We start from the raw sequence: 11,471 nt of genomic DNA, 5'->3' as shown, positions 1-11,471 counted from the left end.
CACGCCTAGTGCTCAGGCCCCACAGTGGTCAGGAAAAACAAAGACGTCCTTGATGGGTGACAGGCCACAGGTGGCACTGGGCACGCAGTGGGGACTCCATCAATGTCTTTAGACTTCCACACACACCTACCTCACCCATTGTGTTGGGCTTTGCAAGCCTGCTGGCCCCGGCTTTCTGCCCCTTCTGCATCTCTGGCCCCACCTTCCTGGGCCCTGGGCAGGGCGGGCCCCAGGTCCCCATCCCGGCCGGCTGGAGCTCCTGTGCCCGGCAGCAGCGTGGGCTCGCCCCTCTCCCGGCTCCTCCTCTCCTGTCCAGGAGGCACGTGTGCGGGAGGAGACCGGCAGGCTGCAGGAGGAGGCGCAGCGGACGCGGCTGCAGCTCCAGCAGCAGCTGCTGGCAGAGGCCCAGGAGGTGGGGCGGCTGCTGCAGCAGCGCATGGAGCACGCCATCGGGCAGGCGCTGCTGGGCCACGCGCGGACCGTGGCCACCAAGAGCCGGGCCAAGGACCGGGAGGACTTCAAGGTGTGTGCCAACCCCTCTCCCCAGAAACCCGAGGGCCGGAGGGTTGGGGTGGGCGGGAGGGCGGGGACAGACAAGAAGACCACTTGGACAGAGCCGCCACCTGGGTGCCGGTCTGCACCGCACCCTCCCGGGGGCTTGTAGCCTTTTGGGGGTTGCCTGTCATTTTACAAAGTGACAGACAGCAGCCTTTAACCTTGGCGAGGACGGTAACCCGGGCCTCACATCTCCAGGGGCGGGGCATCTCAGCACTTCCTCCCTTTCTGCTTTGGGGCGGAAGGTGTATCATTGAGGAATGCATTTCACTGCGAGTAACAGAAAGTCCTACTGAAATGACTCAAACGAACAGGAGTCATTCATCCCAGGGAACAAGGATGTGGAGGTAGGGAGCTCCAGGCACAGGGGCGCTGCGATGCGACCAAGGACCCGGCTCTTTCTGTCTGATCTGCTGTTCTTGGGGCTAGTGTGTTGTCTCCTAGCCTCAAAATGGCCACTAACCCTCCGGACATCAGATCTGCATTCCAGGAGGGAAGAGGGACATGACAGAGTCTTTCAATCGCACTGAGGCTTTCCCTTGACATTCGGAAAGGAAGCCCCCTGCCCCCTGCAGACTTGCCCTAACGTGGCACCTGATGGGCCAGGGTCCCACCCCCAGCCGGAGACTGTCCCTGACAGGGAAAGTAGGACAGGACGGGGCACCAACGGGTTTGCAGCCATGAGCGCACCCAACACAGAGCTCATTCTGGTGTCATCATCTCCTGTGCCAGCTACTGTACACCCACTCTGCCCCACCCTGTCTCACCGACGGGTTTAGTGCCACCGCGTGCTCTCCGCCTGCTCCCAGACCAGCCCAGGTGGGGAGTGGGTCCAAGACGCAAGCCCGGGCAAAGGTGGGGAGCCACGTGCACCCCTCACCGCGTCCTTTCCCTCCCGCCCGCAGAGGACGCTGCTGGAGGCGGCCGTGGAGAGCGTCTACGTGACCAGCACGGGCGTGGCGCGGCTGGTGCGGCCCTACTACCAGCAGGTGGGCAGGGTCGTGCGGGACCACGAGGAGCGCAAGCTGGAGCAGCTGAGGGCCCTGCAGGGTACGTGCCCCTCCCCCCCTCGGGGAGGCCGCGGCCGGGGGCCACACAGGCTCGGGGTCCGGGGCAGGGTGGGCCGCCAGGCTGTTCAGGTTCCGTTGTTGGAAATCGTACACTGTCCCGGTTTCATCTGCTTATGTGACCCCTGCTTTGCATGTAACCGCCCCCCCCACCCCGCCCAAAGGCTTTTGAAAAGGCACTGGGAGGGCATCCGGGTGCAGCTCAAGAGGGTTTGCCAACTCGGGTGAACCAGGACAAGACCCGGACAGTGAGGGGGAGTCTGGGTAGGGTCGCTCACTATCTGGGACGAGTGCCACCATCCGAGTCCTACTTGGTGGTGACATGGCTTTGTTGGCTCCGGGCCCCCCGGTGGCCGGAGAGGTGGGAAGGTCCTCCGTGAGAGCTGTTGCAGGGACCGTGAGAAAGCACAGGCCAGCGGCCCTGTGGCGGTCCCCGTGGGCTCCGGTGCATGGCGGGTACCCTGCGTGACGGAACAGACAACAGCCCCACGGCCAGCAAGGACATCATGTAGTGACAGGCAGAGCCAGATTCTCGAAGGCCACACTTATAGCGTCCTTCCCTGCGTCGGGCCCCCGGAGCAGGGCCCACCCACGTTCTCAGGCGGGCTGTGCCTGGACTGGCCTCGGGGTGCAGCGGGACCTGGTCCCTAGGTGAACGGGCGGGGGGTGGCAGGTCCCGACGGGGGTCTTCGGTGACTCTGCTGTCAGTGAGCTCAGCCGTGCCTCTGTCATACCCTCGTCCCGGGGAGTTTGAACCCCGGGTTCTGACAAAGCCTGGCACGCCCCTGGAAGTCCGCCAGCCCTGCAGACCCGCCCCTGGGTTTCCGGTGGGAAGGCTGCTCTCCTCGCCCGGCCAGAGGCAGCCCTCGGGATGGGGACCTTCAGGACCAGCGCGCTCACGGCCCCTCCCGGGGCCTCAATTTCCCCGTCTGTGGTGCCAGGGTTCGGTCAGCCCTCTGTGCATTCCCTCCGCTCTGACTGCCCGCTTCCCTGGTACCCCAGCTCAGATGTGGGGGTCACCCCACAAATGAACTGAAACAAGGCAGCTGAGCGTGACCAGTCCCATTAACACCTCGTCTTTTTTTCATTCCGTCAATTCTGTTGTATTTAAAACTCATAGAACGCCCTGCCCCGGGAGGCCACCCAGCTACACCTCCCTTTACGGGCTGCACAGCCCGGGCCCAGCGAGGTAGGCGGCCTGCTGGACAGACGGCTCACCGCTGGGCAGGTCCGGCGTGGCAGCCGGGCCAGTGTGGTGGCCGGGTCCGTGTGGCCACCAGTGAACCGTGGCAGCGGAGTCAGCATGTCAGCTAGTTAACCGTGACAACTAGGCAAGTGTAGCAGCTAGTTAACTGGCAGCTCCTCAGGTGTGGCAGCTCGTTAGGTGGGCATAGCCGCTGGCCAGGTGCTGCCCTAGGTCAGGTTAAGTGTGTCCCAATGGGCAGCCCAGGCACCCCAGATATCAGGGGCCACACTGCCCGACCCCTGGGAAGCACCTATCAGTGCCCTTGTCTGTCTGTCTGTCCGTCCACCCACAGCTCTGTGTGCCGGCCTGTCCTCCCTGCCTGTGTGGGTTCCGCTGTCTGCGGGGGCTGCTGAACACCATTCTCCCACACCTCCCCTCGCTCCCCAGCCAAGAAGGCGGTGGGTGGTGGAGGGGGAGCAGGTGGCCTGCTGGCCGCCAGGCGCCCCCTGTGACGGAGGCCGCTGCGTCCCCACCCCGCCCTGTCCCCCAACCCCCGGGTGGACCCCGGGCCAGCGTCGATGGCTCTCTGTGAGCAGGCGTGTGCTGCTGCCCCTGGCTCCCGGCACCCACCCCAGCCCTGGCACAGAGCCGAGCCCCCAGCCACGCTGCCCCTCGATCACCATGTGTTACGTGTTGTAGGGGAGAGGACGGAGAGCTACCGGCTGCGGAAGAAGCAAGAACTCGGTGACCCTTCGCTGGGGGACCAGGTGGCAGGGGGGGCCCGTGAAGCACCCCCAGGCATCCACCAGAGGTGAGGGCCCCACGAGGGCACACTCGCCCCCATGGGTCAGCTTTCGGTGTCAGCGTCCCCCACTGGTGCAGACGCCCGGGAGTCTGCGCGGCCCCCTCCCGGGGGCCCATCGGGGGTGGCCCCGGCGGCGTTTCTAGTTCTGAGTCCCGTTCGCTGCCCTGGCACAGCACCACGCCCCACTCACACCTCGGGGTCTCCCAGAAGCAGACCCTGGCCTGGGGACTGGGTGTGTGGGGGGGCAGGTTGCTAATGGGGGGTGACCCAGGAAGTCAGGGAGGGAGCAGGAGGTGAGGCGGATGGGTGTCCCGGCTGTGGCCTTCGCAGTGGCCCGCCACCCACCACTCGGGGTGGCAGGGCTCCTCACCGTCTGTAGGTCAGAGCCGGGCGGGCGCTGCCGCTTCTCCGAGTCCCACACGGCCGGAACTCGGTGTCCACCGCCTGGGCGCTGGCTGCAGGCTTGGGGCGCAGTCTCCCCGGCTGCTCCGGCTGGCGGCAGAGTCCAGCGCCTTGCAGAACGGAGGTCTCTGTTCCCTGAGGCTGTCAGCGGGGGCCCTGACCTCCTAGAGGCCTCTCTCCGGTCCCCGCCCGCTCCCCCTGCCCCCCATCCCGGTCACACCTAGGATCCCTCTGTCTCCTTCTTCCGCTGCGTCGCTGACCCCAGCTGGAGGAACTTCTCAGTTTCACGGGCTCCGAGGGCTGAGACCCACCTGGGTCATCCGGGGCACTCTCCGAGCCCTAACCTCCCGAGTGCCGTGGGGGGCAACCTCTGCACAGGTGTCGGGGATTAGGGCTCGGACCCCGGCGGGGGGCATCGCGTGGCCCGCTGCAACGGGGAACAGCCGGTACCGCCCGCGATAATGAGGGGTTTCCAGGGCAACTGAGGCCCAGTGCACCGAGCTCAGCAGTATCACAGCCGGTCGGTCCCTGTCTGTCCCCTCGGCCCCAGGTGGAGCTCCATGAAGGCAGGGACAACGAGTCTCTTCTCACACCTGTACCTTCCAAACCCAGCACAGATCCTGGCGGGCCAGAGACACAATCATGAGTGAACAAAGGAGTGGAAGAGTGGGTCCATGCACGGGTGGGTGGATGCATGGTTGGGTTTTGTAGGATGAATAGGAGTTTGCCGGACAAGTAGTGAGAAGAGAGGGAAGATATCGCTGGCAGGACCAAGCATGAAGCAAAAGCGAGGGAGCTTCTGCCTTCAGGCCTAGAAAACGCCAGCTCCTTTCAGAGAAGGGGTCACAAACGCTGAGGAGAACCAGAGAGTGATCCTGGGAACAGGGAGGAGGGGACTGAGGTTCCTGTTTGCGAAGGTCAGCGGAGTGGCAGCCAAGGAAGGGGGTGCTCGCACAGGCCGGGGGAGGTGTCTGTCCACACAGGCACAGGGCATTTGGGGGGGGGGGCGCTTTCTCCAGGCCAGGGACCCGCTTTCTGCCCCTCTGCGTGCTCCGCCCCTCGGAGGGGCTGGGCTGCCGTTCTCCTGGTTTCTCAGGCATGGCATCCAGGACATGGGCCGCCTGGTTCACAGGGAGCAGCCAGGGCGGTCCTGTGACTTTAGCGGAGGGGGCATCCTTCAGGAGAGCTCCCCTGCCCCCCACCGGGGTTTCAGTCTGTTCCCCGAGTGAGGACGGTACCTGCTGCCCTGCCACTTTGCACCTGCGGGACCTCGGGGACGCCCCGCTCCCCTGAGCGTCTCCTGCCCCCGGCTCTCCCGCTCTCTGCCCTGCTGATGTTGCCGAGCCACCCCAAGGACCCAGTGAGAAATGTGCCCGCGACGCTATAAACCCCCCAGAGAGAAGCACTTTCCTGACGAGCCCGCCTGCGGGGGGAGGGGCTCTCTCCAGCGGCCGCAGTAGATCCTGGCCATCCTTCTCTCCCGGGGCTCACGGAGGGAGTGCTCGCAGCCACCCCTCATTCGCAGGACGCAGCAGGCCCTTGGGAGAGGCCTCTGACCCCCCCCACCCCCCCGCCGGCCGGGGCAGCCTTGACGGCCTTCCTTCCCTCCTCCAGGATGCGGGCGCAGCAGCACAGGTTCCTGGCCCAGTTCACCGCGCACCAGCGCCTGCGCCTGGAGACGTGGCAGCGGAGGGCCGGCGTCCTGGACCACCTGGAGGGGCAGCTGGAGGCCCAGCTGCAGGTGCGCACCTGGGGAGTGTGCTGGGCCCCGCGGCTGGGCGGTGCGTTAGAGAGGCGGAGCTAGCTAGCGGCAGTGGGGCCTTGGCGAGGGGACTGCACGCCCCCTGGGGGCCCCTGCGGAGGCTCCCCAGCGGATGACGCATTGGCCTCGCAGTGCGCCGTGCGCCTTGAGGTCACGGGGCCGCGTGGATCCCACTCGGTGCGTCTGCAGCTCCTGCCCGGGCCAGGCCCTGGGCACGGGTTGGCTCCTGTGTAGTGACCGTGGGGGCAGGGCGACCGTCCCCTCGTCACCCCACGGACTGCTCCGTGTCAGGGCCCACAGCAGGGTGTCACCGAGGCAGTGCTTCTGGGGACCGGGGCTCGCGTTTGATGCAGGGCACACAGGAAGCGCAGGCCTCGTGACGGACGGTGGCTACCTCGTCACAGAAGAATCCCATCGGCGCGTGATCGCTGATGCAATTACCGATAAAGTGCAGCATGAAGCGAACTGGCTGCCTTCAAGGGAAATCACCTGTCCCAGAGGGGAGGCCCCTGTCCCAGGGTCGGCCCCGTCAGGGACAGCGGCTCCCGTTCACGACCTGAGGGCCTATCATGGGGTCACCGAGCTGTGTGTGTGTGTGGGGGGGGGGTCCCTGTACCTCCTAACGTCGTCCCCAGCCCCCAAGGAGCGGGTCCCTGCTAGGGCCCCGGCCACAGGTCGGGACACCAGGAGGGCAAGGCGCTGTCCAGCCTGTGCAGTCAGTGGGTCTCGGAGTCCGGCTTTGTGCGGTTAGAGCGGGCGGGGAGGTAGGGGCTGAGACTCCGGGGCCAGAGGGTGGCGGAGGTCCGGGCCGGCAGGGCCCTCGGTGCTCACCTGTACAGAATGGGAACCCATGGCCCCTGCGGTGGGGGTTGTGGGGGGCCGCTACCTGGCAGGAGCTGAGGTCAGCTGCCCCCCACCCCACCCCGTGCCTCTGCCCTGCGCCTGACCACCCTGGGGGCTTCTGGGCGAGTTCTCCTGCACCCCCTGGTGCTGGAGGCAGGACTGGGGGAGGCCCAGCTGACCTCCCCCTTCGCACGCAGGACGCCGAGCAGGGCTTCCTGTCCGGGCTGGCGGCCTTGGCCCACGTGCCCCTCACTGAGAGCAAGCCATCGTCCAGTAAGCGCGGGCTGCCAGGTACGCGGTGGGAGGTGGCGCACTGCAGTGGGGCGGGGGGGGCTCTCTGGGCTGGGGCCGGGGGTTCCAGTCCCGTGCCCACCACTGGCCAGCGGCGTGGCCTTGGGCACTGTGCTTCCCTCGTGGGGCTTCTGGGTCCTTATCTGTCCATGAGCAGCCTGGGGGGGGGGCCCGGGCCCTTTGCTCGCCATCCATCTGCAATTCCGACCCCTGGGCCTGCGGTTCACCAGCGGAATCTGATCTGACTCTGTTTGCCCATCTGTGAAGTGGGGCAATGAACTCCCCCCCCCCACCTCCCCCGCAGGAGATGACTCAGTGACACCACAGGGTGTGGCGGCCTGCTGCGGGGGAGGGGCGGGAAGTGTGTACAACACACAGGTCTCTTGCAGTAAAGCCCGCGCCTCAGGTGCCTGCTGCTTTGCTTCAGGAGTCTCCCAGTCAGCCGGCTGCTGCAGGAACACAGCGGGAGCCCGAGGAGCAGAGTTCGAACCCCCGCTCTGCCACGCACGGCTGTGTACGGGCTCGGGGCAGCACTCCACCTCCCGGCCGCAGCTCCCTTACACGCTAAACGGGCAGAACAGCAGAAGGTGCCCGGCGTGTACCTGGCCCACAGGGACACTCGAGTCAGGAGGGGCTGGCGCGAGGCTGACAGACACTGTCATTGACTAAAGTCACAGCCAGCGTCCGGGTCCCTGTGTCTCTGCAGAGAAGCCCGTGAGGACCAAGAGGAAGAAGCCCCCGCCACGGGAGAGAGGGGACCCTGGGGCGCCCAGCAACGACGACCCTGCTGCATCTGGGGAACACCCTGCAGCATCGCTCAGGTACGAGGCCCCTCCCTTCATGCCTGTGGCTGCGTACTGACCACCTACTGTGTGCGTGTGTGCGCCTGGACGGACCCAGGACCGAGGTTCTGACCGGCTGCGTCTCCTCTGTGTTTTGCGCAGCAAACGGCTGAGCCAGCAGGAGAGCGACCCTGGTGACGGCGAGAATGCAAAGAGGATGCTGAAGAGGAGGAGCAACCTGTAGTCGAAGGCCTCTCGTTGGGGGCCAAACAGAAGCCCTGATCGGAGGGCACAGCCCCCCCCTCCACCCCCGTGAGGGGGGCCCACCCACCTGGGGACGGACGGGCAGGACCTCCCTGTGATCATGGGCTTGTCGTGAGGGGCAGAGGTCGGACGTTCGGGCACCCAAGAAAGTTCGAGGGAGTGTGGCAGACCCCCCGCCCGCGACGGTCAGACACCCCCGTGCCAGACACCCCCGTGCCAGACACCCCCGTGCCGGACACCTTGCGAGCTCTGTCCCTTTAGCTCCACCCCTTGGAGCCTCCTCCTGGCTGCCTGCACCCCCACCACTGTGCGCTGGTGCCCCCGGAACCTGCCTTCTGCAGGGCGAGGCTCTCACTCCGTTCTATGGGGGTGGGGGGGTCTCCAGGCATCGCTGCCGTTTTCCGGGTCCAGACCCTTCTCCTCCATTTCCACCCCCTTTCGTCCACCCCACGAACCGTGGCCCCTGGCTGCCACCAGGGCCTCTTCAGGGCCCACCCCTGCCCATCCTGGGCTCAGCCCGCAGCTCAGGCCTGGTCACTGGGGTCCGAGTCTCATGACCCCACGACCCTGACGCAGACAGTGCCCAACAGCACCCCCTTACCACGGAGGAATGCCCCGGGGCCACCGCTGCCCCAGTGGATGCTGGGAATGTGCAGAAGCTTCCAGACCAGCTCACACAGAGCTGGGAGAGCTCTTTCCCACCCAGCACAATGCTGCCAGGAGGGGTCTTCCCCACCCAGGAAGAAAGTTGCCCTTCTCATAAAAAACCGGGGATTCTCGCCCTCGGCATTGTGGCCATTTTGGGTGAGACAACTGTTTGGGGAGGGGACTGTCCTGTGCACGGTAGGATGTGCGGTGCCACCCCTGGCCCCTGCCCACCAGACGCCAGTGGCATCCCTACTGTGACAGCCAAGTGTCCCCAGTCACCGCCGGATGTCCCGGGGGGGGGGGGGCATCCCTCACTGACCTAGGGCCATTCTGGATGGAGAGCTGGGCCTTCCCACAAATTCCCAGAGCATGCTGGGCTCTAGGCGCTGGGAGCTGCTGTCTCGGGGACTCTCCAGACTGTTTAGGACCTGAATTTTTTTATCTCATATAACCTGAAGTAGACCCCCCTAGACAGGAAAGACTGGCTCCTTAACGGAAATAACCCATAATCATGGCATCTGCCCGTCCTGACCTCCTGACGGGTCAGTGACCGGGATTCCCAAAGCCGACCAACAGCCCCACCTGGTGGCAGAGTAAAGCATCTCGTTGTTCTGCGGCGTCTTCAGCAGAGCTTCCTTCCTGCAGGGTTTCCAGGACCTGGTCCACATTCTCCTTCCTGGCCTCTGCATTCTGGGGGCAGACCGCTCCCACTCGGGGAGTGTCCGACGTGGTGGGAAGGTGGTGGTGCTGCCATGACCGTGGCTGCCTCGGCCTCCACCCACCTCGCGTGGGCGATCGTGGTACTCCGTGGGTGCAGTCTCCTTCGCCCACGGGAGTGAGTGTGTCTCGGCGCACCCCACGCTTGCCGACGCCTTGAATGAAAACACCCCAGCCGGGCCCGCGGGCCATTCAATTTTATTCTTTTCACAAGCTTTGAATTCAGAAGTAAGAGCCACAAGAAGTCAGTTGTTAAGTAAAAATGGGGGTGATTACAAAGGAAAACTTTGTACAAAACTTTAAAAATCTGACTGCCCCGTCGACCTCCGCAGAGGGACAAGGACACGGGCAACTGGAGGCGGCCGTCGCCCTCCCGGTCGGCAGCCCTGCCTGGGGACCCGAGACCCCTCTCCGAGTGTGACCCGCGCTCGGCCTGACTCTCCAGCCAGAGCGGGCTGGAAGGGCACACGGACACCGGGAGGACAGATGGCATGCCGGGGACACGCCCCTGAAACCATGGAGACCGGGGCTACGACGTGGGAGGCGGAGGGCAGTTCTCCAAGCTGCCCTGAGAGGTCACAGATGGCGGCGGGGCGGGGCGCCTTCTCTCCAGTGCGGACGCCGGGAGTGTGGGGATCGCCCCGAGGGCGGGGGTCTCGGCCCGGCGCCCGCACTGGTCCCCGGCGACGTCCCATCAGAGGCCCTCACGGGCTTGCATACGCAACTCAGTAACATGCATCAACTACCCTAGGACAGCTACGGGGCGCGGAGGAGCCGCCGGGATCCCGGAGCCGGGCCGGCGCGGTGGGCGGTGGGAGGGGCGGACGCGAGGACGCTGGGGCCTGTGCTCACTAGGGAGGGCCATGAGGACGCCACGCGCGGCGCGGGCGTCGGCGCGACACACAACTCTGGGGCCGGGGGGTTCCAAGCAAACATACCACACTAGTACCACTTCTTCCTAAACGCGAAAGGAAAGAACCTCACTCTTGTGTCCCCCAGCAGTTCCACGTAAAACTAGGGGTCTGAGAACCACCGACGGGGTGGGGGGGAAGGAATGGACATAGTTCCCAGAATCCTTCACTCTTAGCTCATCCACTGGTCCGGGGTCAACCGAGGCTGGTGATGTTGGAGCGGCCACCAGGGGGCGCCACGATGCGGTGGCCGGTGCGCCTGGGGTTGTTGTCATCTATCTGGGCACCTGAAAGAGAGCCAACCACCTTTGTCACCGCCTCCACTGGCCGCTCCTGAGGACGGGGTGCCTCCCCCATGTCCCTGGCCTTCAGGACACGGAGCCCTCATCTCAACCCAGTCCAGGCTCGCCTCTGGGGAGGCAGGCACCCCAACCTCTCCCCCTGGTGCCTCCTTGGGCCCTGGGACACCCCCTGACATTGAGTGCTTTCTTGTCCATCTTCACATTCTTGAGACAGGTGGGCACCCACCCATGGAGGGCCTACTGTGTGCAGGCACGGACTTGGTGCTTTAACAATGCTGTTGCGCTTACGGTACACGATACTACAAAAGGGGAATTTGAGGCTCAGCTCACGTTTCTTGGGGAGACACCTAGAGGTCTGTCTCCAGGGCCGGACGCCCCAAAGGTGTTCGTGTGTGGTGTGCTTGGGTGTGCATGTGTGCGTGTGTGTGTGTGTGTGTGTGTGAGCTGCTCACAGCCGCAATCACCCACCTCACTCGCAATGGGCAGACCTGCAGGGAGGAGCAGCAGTCCCTAGTTTAGATCTGCAAAGCCGACCAGCTGTTCTAACCTCACACATCCCCTGCAGTTCAGTAAAGACGTAACAGCCCAGCAGCACGCCAGTGCCTGGTGCTCAGCAGGCGCACACTGAACGAATAGGCCGTGAGTGGTGGGTAACAGGGAAGGAGGGGCCCTGGGGGGGAAGGCTCTGGGTCCAGGCAGGAGACCGAGGTTCCAGGACGACTCACGCCTGCACTCCAGGCAATCTGCAATCACGCACTTCCCTTGCTTGGCCTCACTTCCTTTCCCGAAAAACACAAGCAAAGGCCCCTCCGCCCGCGACATCACGAGATCGGGGTAAGCCACTCGGACTTGGGTTTTCTCTCCTCACTTCGTTGGTACACAGCATCTCTTCCTGGTGGCTCAGGACTCCCCCAAAGGCCCCCAAATTGGCCTCTG

General features: G+C 65.0%; 2 protein-coding genes across 5 annotated transcripts in view; one reads left to right on the top strand and one right to left on the bottom strand.

Moving 5' to 3' along the window:
- EVC (EvC ciliary complex subunit 1) overlaps nt 1-8,161 on the top strand; it is a 40,345-nt gene extending 32,184 nt beyond the window's left edge. Inside the window, exons 15-21 of one of the 2 annotated variants that reach the window (XM_036018681.1) lie at nt 317-523; nt 1,461-1,605; nt 3,508-3,619; nt 5,630-5,756; nt 6,818-6,893; nt 7,618-7,732; nt 7,856-8,161. In XM_036018681.1, coding sequence (XP_035874574.1) covers nt 317-523; nt 1,461-1,605; nt 3,508-3,619; nt 5,630-5,756; nt 6,818-6,893; nt 7,618-7,732; nt 7,856-7,937 — 864 coding nt within the window. In that variant the 3' untranslated portion in view covers nt 7,938-8,161. Of the gene's footprint in view, nt 1-316; nt 524-1,460; nt 1,606-3,507; nt 3,620-5,629; nt 5,757-6,817; nt 6,912-7,617; nt 7,733-7,855 lie in introns of both variants that reach the window. The other variant, XM_028507331.2, reaches the window with a different exon arrangement.
- Nucleotides 8,162-9,500: 1,339 nt separating this feature from the next.
- CRMP1 (collapsin response mediator protein 1) overlaps nt 9,501-11,471 on the bottom strand; it is a 46,358-nt gene continuing 44,387 nt past the window's right edge. For all 3 annotated transcript variants that reach the window (XM_028506663.2, XM_036018667.1, XM_036018677.1), the window contains exon 14: nt 9,501-10,520. In XM_028506663.2, coding sequence (XP_028362464.1) covers nt 10,429-10,520 — 92 coding nt within the window. In that variant the 3' untranslated portion in view covers nt 9,501-10,428. The remainder of the gene's footprint in view (nt 10,521-11,471) is intronic.

The sequence above is a fragment of the Phyllostomus discolor genome, chromosome 1 (assembly GCF_004126475.2).
Source record: "Phyllostomus discolor isolate MPI-MPIP mPhyDis1 chromosome 1, mPhyDis1.pri.v3, whole genome shotgun sequence".
Classification (NCBI taxonomy): domain Eukaryota; kingdom Metazoa; phylum Chordata; class Mammalia; order Chiroptera; family Phyllostomidae; genus Phyllostomus; species Phyllostomus discolor.
This window is presented reverse-complemented; position numbering and strand designations above follow the sequence as displayed.